We start from the raw sequence: 13,007 nt of genomic DNA on the forward strand, positions 1-13,007 counted from the left end.
GAGCCTCTATGCCCTAGAAATCTTGTTTTTTAATCCCATTGAGTTACTCCAAATTCAGGTGGGTATATTGAAAATACTGGAGATGAGGTTTGGGATCTAATCCTGGCTGTGCAAGGCAAAGTCTAGCTCTGACACCTAGGCTGGAATGTAGTGGTATGATCATGGCTTACTGCAGCCTTAACCTTCCAGGCTCAAGCGATCCTCCCACCTCAGCCTCCCAAGTAGCTGGGACTACAGGCATGTGTCACCATGTTCATCTAATATTTTTATTTTTTTGTAGATAGGGTCTCACGATGTTGCCCAGGCTGGTCTCAAACTCCTGGTCTCAAGCAATCCTTCCACCTCAGCCTCTCAAAGTGGTAGGATTGCAGGCATGAGCCACTGCACCTGGCTGCCACACAGCTGTTTGAGGCAAGCAAATTAAACACTATAGAAATGTTAATCTCAAAATAGTTCAAATATCGACATTCTAGGAGTTAAAAAACTGCCACTTTAAGTCTTCTTTTCAATATGGTAGGCAACCTAAATTATACTTTATACCTTTTTTTTTTTCCGAGACGTAGTCCCGGTCTGTAACCCAGGCTGGAGTGCAGTGGCACGATCTTGGCTCACTGCAAGCTCCGCCTCCCGGGTTCACGCCATTCTCCTGCCTCAGCCTCCCGAGTAGCTGGGACTATAGGCGCCCGCCACCATGCCCGGCTAATTTTTTGTATTTTTAGTAGAAACGGGGTTTCACCATGTATTTTTAGTAGAGATGGGGTTTCACCACGTTGGTCAGGCTAGTCTCAAACTACTGACCTCAGGTGATCTGCCTGCCTCAGCCTCCCGAAGTGCTGGGATTACAGGTTGAGCCATCATGCCCGGCCCTATTTTCTTTTTATATTAAAAAACATAAATCCCAGCCCCTGAGCATTTCCCCCTCTGAATTAGTCTTCTGACAAAAAAAAGTCACAGTGTTTTAAACAGGACTTGATTCGATGGTTTACTGCCCCCACATAGGGCTAAAATGTGATGATTTTTCAAATCTAGGGAGATAAGCCCAGATAAGACTACCTTTTGAGGCTTTATACAAGACCCAAGAGAACTGCTTACATTTATGGCTCTGTGTATCGGAGTTGTAGTTATGCAGACCACAAGGAAGAAATAAAACCTAAGAACTTGCATCAAACAGTCAGAATTTCAACTAGAATAATCTCACACCCCGAACACAATAGGCCACTTCACTCTGGGCAGACAGAAGGCGAGCCAATTAGACTACAGGGTTTAGGTCTATTTTTTTTTTTTTTTTTTTTTTTTTGAGACAGAGTCTCGCTCTGTCACCCAGGCTGGAGTGCAGTGGCATGATCTTGGCTCACTGCAAACTCTGTCTCCCGGGCTCAAGCAATTCTCCTGCCTCAGCCTCCCGAGTAGCTGGGATTACAGGCGCCCGCCACTAGACCCAGCTAATTTTTGCATTTTTAGTAGAGACAGGGTTTCGCCATGTTGGCCAGGTTGGTCTCGAACTCCTGACCTCAGGTGATCCACCGACCTTGGCCTCCCAAAGTGCTGGGATTACAGGTGTGAGCCACCGCACCCGGACGAGGGTTTATGTCTTTTATCAGATGGTACACTTTTACCATCTGAGTAGTAATCCCATTTTTGTAACCCCAACATTCAGCACACTGCCTAAGGTTCAGTAATTATCCAATAGTCACTCAATAGAGAGAGTTTATCTTCATGGGAATAAAATTGCTTAAAAAAACTGGACAGACACTGTGTACTAAAATTACTTTATTACAGTTGATTTTTTTAAACATTTCCTTTGCTATGATACAAAGGATACTTACAAACAAAATATTACATATGACCTTGTTTTCGCTCTTATGTTCTGACAACTTGGTAACAGCTTTAAATGCACAATCTATACAATTAATACAGGTTATATATGAACTATAAGGTATGCTGAACCAGAAGAATACTGACAATATACTGTACAATAAGCCTTACCAGTTAGTGCTGTGGACCATTTATACCAAAAGGAAAATGCACATCTGTACAGTCACCTTTACCAGCTGGTGCTGACAGAGAGGGAGAGGCTTCTTCCCCAATGCAACCCTTGATAAGCCTCCACTGTGAGCGTCTGTTTGGTCCAAAAATCGAGAGGACAATGTGTATTTAAAATTAGTTATTGGTAAAGTGGTAGAACATCACCCTTTCGACACGATACTCTCAAAAAAATATCAGTCCCAGTTTTAAAAGACCACAAGTTCTTTGTCCACTATGAAAACCCTACAGGCTCAGGGGATTTGGGAGATGAGAAGATGAAGGCTGCCAAAAAAGGAGGCAAGAAACCAAGCCAAAATCTAGGTCTTGCAAAATCATCATTTTTCCCTTCACCAAAGGGAACTAGAAATGTACAAATTCATTGATGAACCTCAATGATAGCATATCAGTTAGCTGATAACCCTCATTTTATCTGGACCCCTGACTTGTGGGAATAACTGAAATACATTGTGGATAACAGATACCACTTTTAGAAAAGAACCTCTTGCTTAATTAACATATTCCCTTTAGCCACCACAGCTGGTCCTGGGCTATTACAGGTGTGCATTCATCGCTCAATGGTCTACTCAGAAATGATAAGGTTACAGCTTTTTTTCTTTTCTTTTTTTTTTTTTTAAATAAAAAAGCAACTGACTGAAGCATTTTCTTTTTTTAGGTAAATAGCAAAAATAAAAAATAAAAACCAACCCTGGCATTTGCACAAATAATGCAAATGGAGTGATATGGCCTTTAAGGAAGGGGTTAGTAGAAAGGAAGAGGGAAGTGAAGAAAATCCAGAGAAAATGATGTACTAATTTCTTTCAAAAAATTTCTACATGTGCAAAAAAATCATGCTGTTTGAGGAAAACAAAGGGAAATGAGTATATAAAACTAAAAACATAAATATGTTTTGGTGACTGGTAAAAGTAGAAACCAACCTGGGTTACAAAAAGGATTATACATTCAAGATGCTCTTAAACCCAGTGGGATAACTTATGTTAAAACTGTGTTAATAGTTACGTTAAAAATCTCAAGTTTGTTTTTAAATCTTCACAATACAAGCAAAGCTGTTTTAAAATATACACTATACATATTTCTCATAGTCTCTTCAACCTCATTAATGCGCATTAGGCTTTTTCATATACTAAAACAAGGGGGTTCTGAAAGCTAAATTGCTCATAGTAACCCATCCATTATTTAAATGGTTGTCTTAAGTTTTAAGTGGGCTAAAAAACTTTAGCAGACTTACATAAATAGGATTTAGCAACACAAGTGTTAATTTAAAAACCTCTAAAGCATTTACAAATTATCAGATTGGAACAGTCCGGGGAAGTTATGTGCACTATACTTTAAATGTTATTTACATCCGACCATTGCTTTTGCAAAAATTTCCCTAAAAAATAAAAAAACAAAACAAAACAAATTTGGAGAATTAACCTGTTCTAGCAGAGAAGGATCATAAAAGAAAAGGTAAAATGAGAACAAAATTATCTTCTAATAGAAACCCCACACATCCTTCTCTTTTCTTGGATTTTACCCTATGAAACCACCTGCAGCTCCTAATAGGCTCATATATAACGTGTCAAGGAGTGATAAAATACCTTTTCAGATAAATTACTGGCCTTAAGAGGACTTTTTTTTTTTTTTTTGAAATGTTTTCCCACCTTGTGTCTCTGGCTTGGATTATTCTTGGACACATGTAATTAATTGGAGGGGCACTCCTAAGTAGGCACAATTCCCATTTAATGTGGAATAAAAGGCATAAAATGCTGTTAGGAAGAAGGGTGGTGGTTTCTTTGATATTGTGAAATGCAAAGAAGGACAGCAGCACATTTGGAATGGGAACCAAAAGAGAGCTGTCTGGCAATACACCACAACAGCCAATATCTTGATAAGTTATATATACACTTGTCTATGACAAAGGAAAAAGTGTTGGAAGGGTTCCAATAGCCCCAGGGTTTTTGGATACGAGCCAAATGGTCACAAAGACCACCCAGAATCTGCAAATGTTGGGCAGTTACATCCTTTAAAGTCACATAATTCAGTCCAGACCATGTGCAATTCATGCCCAGGCAATGTATTTGGGGCTCAGAAAAAGCAAAATGTGCCACTGAGAGAAACCTGTTCCCTATATAACTGGTCTTCATGCTTTCAAGTGGCCCTAATATACCTTGGATACTAAGCCAAGCCATGCAAAAGCAAAGAGCACACACTTTTCATTAACACTGGTATCTCATTTCTAAACCACTGACCTCAGAGTTGCCATAGAAACATATTAACACGAGTACTGAAAGCATACAACTGAGGGTTCACGGATTTCTAAGAAATGCATTTCCCTTGTCTATGTTCATCAGCCTTTAATACTCTGGCTACAAGGCATATCAGAGAAAGGGAGGTTAAATTGGGTAATGACAAAAGAACATATGTAACTCTGGAAATAGGAAAAATGTTCCAGAAATGGGATCAATGTGCCAGCAATAAGCATAGTTCATTTCATTTGAAAATTCAGTTAAAGAGCCCAATAAACAGTTCCAAACCATGTTATCACCTGCATAATTTACATAGACATTAAAACACTTGCACTTTATAGACAAAACACACCTTTGTAAACATGGCCACTGGGGGAGAGAGGCTCCCTACCTCATTCATGATTGAGGACATGTGATCATTTATATTAAATTACTTCACTGCAAAAGATCTCAAACCTGACCAATGATTAAGCTTCATTTCCCCCTGTTTAACACTTAAGTATTAATTCTAAAAATGTCACCTAGGATGGTTTCAGGGTTAGATGCTAGGACCACAACTGGTAATGACAGCAACTTCTCTCTAGCTGGCACAGACCTATAAACTTTAGTACAAAAACAAAAAAATACAGAAACTAGGTCAATTTGTTAGCTACATATTTACAGATAATTACATGATTTTTCACTCACAAGTGCTAAACACTTTGAGTGAAAGAAAACTGTGCAGGTTGAATTACCCGTACTTTGTGGGGGAATTCTGGGCATCAAGATACCCTTTTTCATTCATTCAAAAGTCTCATCTTCTCTCCACTTTTTCATGACAAACTACCTACAGATGTTCAGATTAGTATATCCAGTGGGCATCCTGGTGTTTCAGTGAGGATTAACCTTTTTCTCTATTTAAAGAATTCCTTGTATATTTAAAAACAAAACAATACAATCACACAGACATATATACAAAAAAAAAAAATACACCTCTGAAACTTCAAAAAGTTTAGATTGCTGGGAAACAGTTAACAGTGATGGTGACATAGTAAATGGCTCCCCAGTTTTAATTCTCTGCCTTTATTTTCTTTAAAGGATATCTATCTTTGCGTGGGTAGGAAGTGCAAGTTTAAGAAACCCACAACAGGCAGATAAGGTGCATACTAATTTACATATTTCTGATGATCTAAAGACTACTGTTAAGCTAAATGGAGTCTCTTCCCTTGTATGAGTGAAATTTTGGAAATCTGAATACAAACAAGGAGGAAAACATTAGTCAACATGACTTTAAAGGGAACGACCAGAATTCAGCAGAAAATATAAATGCACAATAAAGGCAGAGTTCTCAGCTTCACTTTCTAGACAGTGTTTAATAAAACTTACTTCTTTACAAATTAATAGTCATTTCCAATGCAGACCTATTGTAGTGATTTCATAAAAGTGCAGACAACATAACCAGACACAGCAAAACAGACTTCAATCAGTAGTCCTTGCATACAGGAGGCAAGTCCGCTAAGTGTACAGCCAACTGTTCATCCTTTAAGGAATCTGAGGATGGGAAATTTCCAGTTCTTAAAAACTAAGACTGAGTGAGTCTCTTTTAAAAGGCAATGCTACAAACTGGCTGGGGGCACTATCATGTTAGATGGGGGAAAACAAAATAGATAATTTGTTTTTCTTCAATAATGGTCTGTATTTTGGTAAACAGCTCAAAGATGACAGCCCAAGTTTTGACATTGCTCTTGGAGAAGGCTCTTTTCTATCTAAGACAAGAGAACCTCTTCTTCCATCATTATAGGAGATTCACACTTATATACCTTAAATATATTATTTTTTGATTTGAATACAGAAGACACTTCACATTGTGAGCATAGAACAAAATGCAGGACCATATAAATCTCCAAGGTAAAAGTTAATGTGTTGGGGCAAATCTCTATTTGAATAGTAGTGGCTCAGAAGTGGTGGAAGGTGCACAAAGAACTTACTATTAGCAAGCAAGGAGAGGCAGGTAAAGGGAGAAAGCCCCTCACCCAATACCAAATCCTTCTCTCCCAGTGGCCATTTCCTGTTGATTTTACAGTTTAGGAGAATCTTAGATGCTTTAGCAGTAATTCCTTTCTTGGCTGTTTTGATCCTCAGCAAAGTATATAATTATTAGTATTAATGGAGTAAAAAAAGTAAGAGGATCAATGGTATCACTACTAGGAAATACAAATAGAAAGCACATAAAGATTGTGTGATTGTTTTTTTTTTATCATCTTTGCAGAGGAATCACCATCAGTGTTCTTACTTTCCATGGTTCATTTCTCTCTGCATTACTTATCTTTTACTGCATCACAACACAAACTCACAGAAACACTAACTGGCTCCTTCCCCAGCACCATTTTACTGCATTGCAACTTATGATTCCAAATTTTACTTAACGTCCTCTCCACTCACACAAGTGCTAAGAGGGGATTAAAAAGGAAAAGACTGCATCTAATGACCACCTTCTCATAAACATCAATGCAAAGTACTCATTCTTAAGAAACACATGCATTCTTGCCTTAACTGAGGACTGAAATAACAAAACCAAACAAAAATAACAGAACTTTAAGTGCCCTGATGGGAAATGTACAGTATGAGTTACATCCATCCATCTATCTATACACACATATAGACACTCATATGTATATACAATATATACATACAAATGATAATAGCTATACCAAAAATGTGCATATTTAACACAGTTTTAAAAAGCCAGTAGATCATGGTATAATACAATTTATTTCCACTAGTGAATGGCACAAATGGAGAAATGCAAAGGAGGTGTTTCAAGTACAATGAAGTCATTTTTCACAGGTGAAAATAAATAGTATTATTCCAGTGTCCAACACAATGTATTCTACAAAAGTTTAAAATGCCAGACATTTAGTACTTACAGAAATAGAAAGTTACTAAAGTCTGCTTTATGGTCTCAAAAAGACACTCATAGAGTTTTCAATTTTTGAAAAGGGGATGAGAAAAAAATTGGTGGAAGCAGGAGGGAGTGTCCAGGATAGTTTCTTTAGTGTACTGAATGTTTACCGATGTCTAGGCAACCAAAAATCATAATGACTATGCTAAAATGTTCCATTTACCAACAAATCCTTGACCTAGAGTACTAAGCATATTACACCAGTGTGTGTGGCTTCAAATATAAGACTCTTTATCTCTAGGTATTGAAATGGCGAATAAGAATTGCAGCTCTGAAAATACAATATAAACACATTTTTCAGATAACATTATACAAATAAAAATACTTTTGGATACTAGAATTTGGGGTTAGAGCTGACTTCAATAAGGGGAAGAAAAATATGTGCAAAGGGAAGGGAGCTCAATTTGGAATAATATATTTCAAAGTATGTGGCTTTGCATTTTTAAAATGCTAACCAAAAAAAATGGGAGATAGAGTGACCCCAAGGAACTTTTTACAGCCAGCCTCTGGATACCAGATATAGCATTTACAACTTCTGATATGCTAGACAAATTTTCCATACTTTTAATTTTCTTAAAGACATAGTGAGTGAACACCAACACTGGGAAGGAGGTAGTGTTAATTTGATCGAATATTGATATTTGTCCACTGATTCAGAAAGTGCTTGCTCTTTCTCTAGGATATCTCAAAACCTTTCCAATTTTTCTGCTACAAGCTTTACTCTATGATGGTTCCTACTATGTATGAGATTCCTCAGAAGCTAGTTCTCACAAACATATACAAACCAATTAATTTGAATCATTTTTTGCAAACTGTATATACTTTAAAGTTAACTTAATGATAAAATCCAGGTATAATCATGACCTACATGTAAAACTGGTGGCCAAACAAATACATCGGATACAAAACCCTACTGGAGATCTGAATGGACTCAGGAACTCTCAATTTGACTTATTTAAGTCCACAATTGGACTTTAAAATGTACCACCAATAGTATTTTGGGTTTGAAAGAGTTTTGTATGCAAAAGTGATCTGCTTCCCTATTCCACCCATCCAGTAGTACAGAGCAGCCAGATCTATGAATAATTTTTAAGGGTATCAAATTATATTTTTGACATTTTATTAAATTCTAAGGCTCTCTCTTATCATTTTACACCAAATAGGTAGATTTCTCAATTTGTTGGAAACGCTGTAATACCTGAATGCAAAAAAGATACTGAGACGACTAAAAGCCCCTTTCACTGATATTACAAGTACATGTCATGTTTACCTAAAAACTGGTGACCTGGAGCAGGGGCCGAAAGAATAACACATAAGAGTGCTTCTTGAAACACTGCCTAAAATTTTGTGTGAACTCTATGGTGATCTTGGTTTTAAAAACATTTACATTAAAACGTTAATTTTCTTCCAGTTTCCTTAAAATAAATCTCAGAAACTCCTACAGGTGAGGATTCATGGCAACTCGACTGACATACCTGGGAAAGACTTAAAATTTGGTTGAGAAAACCAGGACTTCAACAGTGATAGATTGATTACTATTTGGTCATTAGTTTGGTCTAGGAAAAGAGTGCCACTGAGAGGGACTTAGAGAGTTCTACCTTGGAGCCCTCTGACTATAGGAAAAGCAGGATCCAGAGTTAGCAGCAAGGATTCTTCAAGACAACTTGGAAGGGAGCAGGACAATAACTTGTAAGAAACTCTGATTTGTCACTGAAAAGGATATTTTTCTTCAAGTCATACTCACAGCTTCCTACCCACCTCCAACTCAATTTCTATACAAGAAATGGAAAACCAAGAAAATAACTGACTTTTTAGCATTGGGTTCATCCTTCATTGTACAACAAAACATAACGAAACAAAACATGTGCCCCCTGAAAAAAAAGAGTTAGCTTTCGTCAAGAGATTCCCTGACCACTATAACTTACTTTTACTTTTTTTTTTTTTAAATGGCCAAACTTCCTAGTTCCTTTTCAGTAGTACTTTAGCACTGAGGCTTGAGACTTGTCAAAGTGGTGTTTCCTATTGTGTGATGTTAACTTGATGCCAAATGGTCACTAAGTCTCAACGAACTAGAAGTTTGTAAAGTACTGCAGCAACGAAAACAGCAATTAAAAATAGAGGACCTGCACATGCAGCAAAATCTACAGTGGTGATGAAGATTAGTCAGCAGCTGGTAAAGTCATTGGCTCAGTGACTCCTGGTTCACTGTGGCAACTAAACATTTAAATAATTGGCTATTCTACTTGTAAACAGAAAATCACGTAAGCCAAAAGGAGATAACAATTATGTCTATGTAGTGTGACGAGAATTTCAATAGATGGCAATTTGCAAATATGGCATCAAATACCTCTGGCATTTGATTTGTATTGGCTATATGTCTTTGTTTTTGTACAAAGTAAAAGTACTGTTTGGGGTCTTGGGCATTATAGAGCTTAGATAGGATGAGATATCACAGTATAAGCAACAAAACGTCAGGACATGTAAGCTTCATCTCCTCACTCTGCTGCGGGATATACCCACCATATGAACTTTCAGGGCCCCTCTCACCCTTCTGGTCTTCCCCACTGAAGGCTCACAGGTTTGTTAATGCAATCCCCACACAACTTGTGATCTCCTTAAGTACCCCCATCTTATTGTAATACAAAGAAGGCACAATTGAATGGACAAAAATCACTCACAAGCCTATGACGCATTCAGGAAAAAAAAAAACTAAGTTGTTTTCTACTCTCTGAAAAAGTCAATGCAGTCCTTTAGTGTTCATGGATTTCTACACTTGATCTTAGCCAAAAGGCCGAGAAGCAATGTGTTCATGGATTTCTGCTTTCTTTTTTTAGTCCAAATGAGGCTGAGAAGTCAGATCAATTTAATAACAAATAAATACATTGGTGAGGGGATGCAGGTGTGTACCAGTAATAACTTATTTCAACATATGCTGCCTGCTGTGAGTGGCTCATAAGAATTTGGGATATGGGATAAAAAGGCTTTAGATCTTTTCAGAAACTTCTTAGGATACAGACACCCAAAAGTGATAACTGAAGCCATTTTGCTGCGTTCTATTTTTGCAGTGTTCAGAAAAATCCCCTATCTAGTCAATTCTTTTCACCACATGCATAATATATGTGTATGTGTGTACATATATATATGTACACACATACACATTTATTTTTAATATCAACTCCACTTTTCAAAATTTCCCCAAAAACAAACAAACCCGGCAGCCAAGTACTATGACATCCCAATTAGTAAACACAAAACAGAACACTTTACAAAAATGAATAAAATATACCATATGCACTCAGCTTCCACACTGTAGTACCCAAGTGAGGAGGCTGCTGTGACGATGTCTGTAGGCAGTTTCTTTTGGCAGACAGCTCCAGCGGAATTGCCACTCTCAATTATTAAGTTATGTATAAGACATGTGTGACCCATTGGATATTTGTGAAGTGACACTCGTGCTTCTGCTCATGCCCTGCTCCGTCCGTCCCCCAGAAGCTGTCCGCCTCAGAGCCTGGGGGCTATTGCGGACTCCCATACTGCTACCTCGAGGTACCCCTTGCATTGGCCCTGAGGGGTGACCCCATGGCTGGGGTCCACCTTGCATTGGATGGCCCCAAGCTTGTGGTGGGCCACCCATGGGATGACCCCAGTGAGGTCCTGGACCCCCAGTAGGGTTGTGTGACCAACCAGAAGCTCCCGGGTAGCTGTGGCTGAATGCCTCAGGGGAGAGATTAGAAAGGACCATATTACTAAAACCTAGTCTCATGCTTTCAGAGTCAAAAGCTTCAATCTCTCTGGCTTGACGTTCCAACAGGCTTCGTATTCGTTCTGTGCGCTCATTCTGCAAAGCCAACATCTCTTCTTCAATCTGTTGGAGATTGGACAAAGGAAGAAAAAAGAAAGCCAATTTATTATTTTTAAGTCTATAAATAAAGGAAGCAATAATTATTCAGCTTTGAAGTGGCTATTTTATGGAAGTACATTTGTCCATGAGTTTCAAATTTTATTTAAATTTTTTCCCTTTAATTTATTAAAAAATTTTTAAAGTTTTTATATATTCGGGGGTACAACTGCAGATTTTTTTACATGCATATATTGCGTAGTGGTGAAGTCTGGGCTTTTAGTGCACCCATAACTTGAATAGGGAACACTATACCCAATAGGTAATTTTTCAATCCTCACTCATCTCCCACCCTCCCACCTTCTGTAGTCTCTAGTGTCTATTATTTGACTCTATGGATATACATTTAAAAATCAAGGCCGGGCGAGGTAGCTCACGCCTGTAGTCCCAGCACTTTGGGAGGCCGATGTGGGCAGATCATGGGGTCAGGAGATCGAGACCATCCTGGCTAACATGGTGAAACCCCGTGTCCACTAAAAATACAAAAAATTATCCAGGTATGGTGGTGGCAGGCCCCTGTAGTCTCAGCTACTCACTCAGGAGGCTGAGGCAGGAGAATGGCGTGAACCCGGGAGGTGGAGCTTGCAGTGAGCCGAGATCACGCCACTGCACTCCAGCCTGGGTGACAGAGTGAGACTCTGTCTCACAAAAAAAATAATAAAATAAAAAATAAAATAAATAAATAAATAAAACGAGATGTCCCTTAGGAATCAGCATAATTTATATTTTTAGAATGTGTAAGTTTTTTTTTTTTTTTTTTGAGACAGAGTCTTGCTCTGTCACCTGGGCTGGAGTGGAATGTCACTATCTCAGCTCACTGCAACCTCCGCATCCTGGGTTCAAGTGATTCTCTAGCCTCAGCCTCCCATATAGCTGGGATTACAGGCATGTGCTACCACATCCAGCTACTTTGTATTTTTAGTAGAGATGGGGTTTCACCATGTTGGCAAGGCTGATCTTGAACTGCTGACCTCAGATGATCCTCCCACCTCAGCCTCCCTAAGTGCTGGGATTGAGGATTTGAGATAATAGGGGAAATTTAAACATGCATTTAAAAATTATTATGAATTCTGTTAGATATCACAGTGGAATTATGATTACGTTAAAGTCAAAAGCCCTATCTGGGCCGGGCGCGGTGGATCAAGGCCATAATCTCAGCACTTTGGGAGGCTGAGGTGGGTAGATCACTAGAGGTCAGAAGTTCGAGACCAGCCTGGCCAACATGGTGAAACCCCATCTCTACTAAAAATACAAAAATTAGCCGGGCGTGGTAGCACACATCTGTAATCCCTGCTTCTTGGGAGGCTGAGGCAGGAGAATCACTTGAACCTGGTAGGCGGAGGCTGCACTGAGCAGAGATCACACCACTGCACTCCAGCCTGGGCGACAGACTGAGACTCCACCTCAAAACAAACAAACAAACAAAACAAAAATTTTTTTCCTGGGAAGCAAATACAGATAAAAAATTGCAATAGAATGGGTTAAGATATTTATAAGGTACTACAGAAATAAAAAATGTATCGTGGCCGGGCGTGGTGGCTCATGCCTGTAATCTCAACATTTTGGGAGGCCGAGGTAGATGTATCACTTCAGGTCAGGAGTTTGAGACCAGCCTGGCCAAGATGGTGAAACCTCGTCTCTACTAAAAATACAACAATTGGCCAGGCGCGGTGGCTCACGCCTGTAATCCCAGCATTTTGGGAGGCTGAGGCGGGCAGATCACTTGAGGTTGGGAGTTCGAGACCAGCCTGACCAACATGGAGAAACCCGTCTCTAGTAAAGATACAAAATTAGCCGGGCGTGGTGGCGCATGCCTGTAATCCCAGCTACTTGGGAGGCTGAAGCAAGAGAATCACTTGAACCTGGGAGGTGGAGGTTGCGGTGAGCCGAGATAGCA

The 13,007-nt window shown here is 39.0% G+C and overlaps 1 protein-coding gene and 1 non-coding gene across 3 annotated transcripts in view; both read right to left on the minus strand.

Moving 5' to 3' along the window:
* Window positions 1-1,677: 1,677 nt before the first annotated feature.
* The window catches only part of TAOK1 (TAO kinase 1), a 169,266-nt gene continuing 157,936 nt past the window's right edge, over window positions 1,678-13,007 (minus strand). For both annotated transcript variants that reach the window (XM_032163138.2, XM_058445982.1), the window contains exon 20: window positions 1,678-11,077. In XM_032163138.2, the coding sequence (XP_032019029.1) occupies window positions 10,616-11,077 (462 nt within the window). In that variant the 3' untranslated portion in view covers window positions 1,678-10,615. The remainder of the gene's footprint in view (window positions 11,078-13,007) is intronic.
* On the minus strand, window positions 9,830-10,015 carry LOC116476088 (U2 spliceosomal RNA). The gene has a single exon (XR_004250147.1). It is a non-coding gene; the product is annotated as a U2 spliceosomal RNA (small nuclear RNA).

Source organism: Hylobates moloch, unplaced genomic scaffold, assembly GCF_009828535.3.
Source record: "Hylobates moloch isolate HMO894 unplaced genomic scaffold, HMol_V3 SCAFFOLD_10, whole genome shotgun sequence".
Lineage (NCBI taxonomy): Eukaryota > Metazoa > Chordata > Mammalia > Primates > Hylobatidae > Hylobates > Hylobates moloch.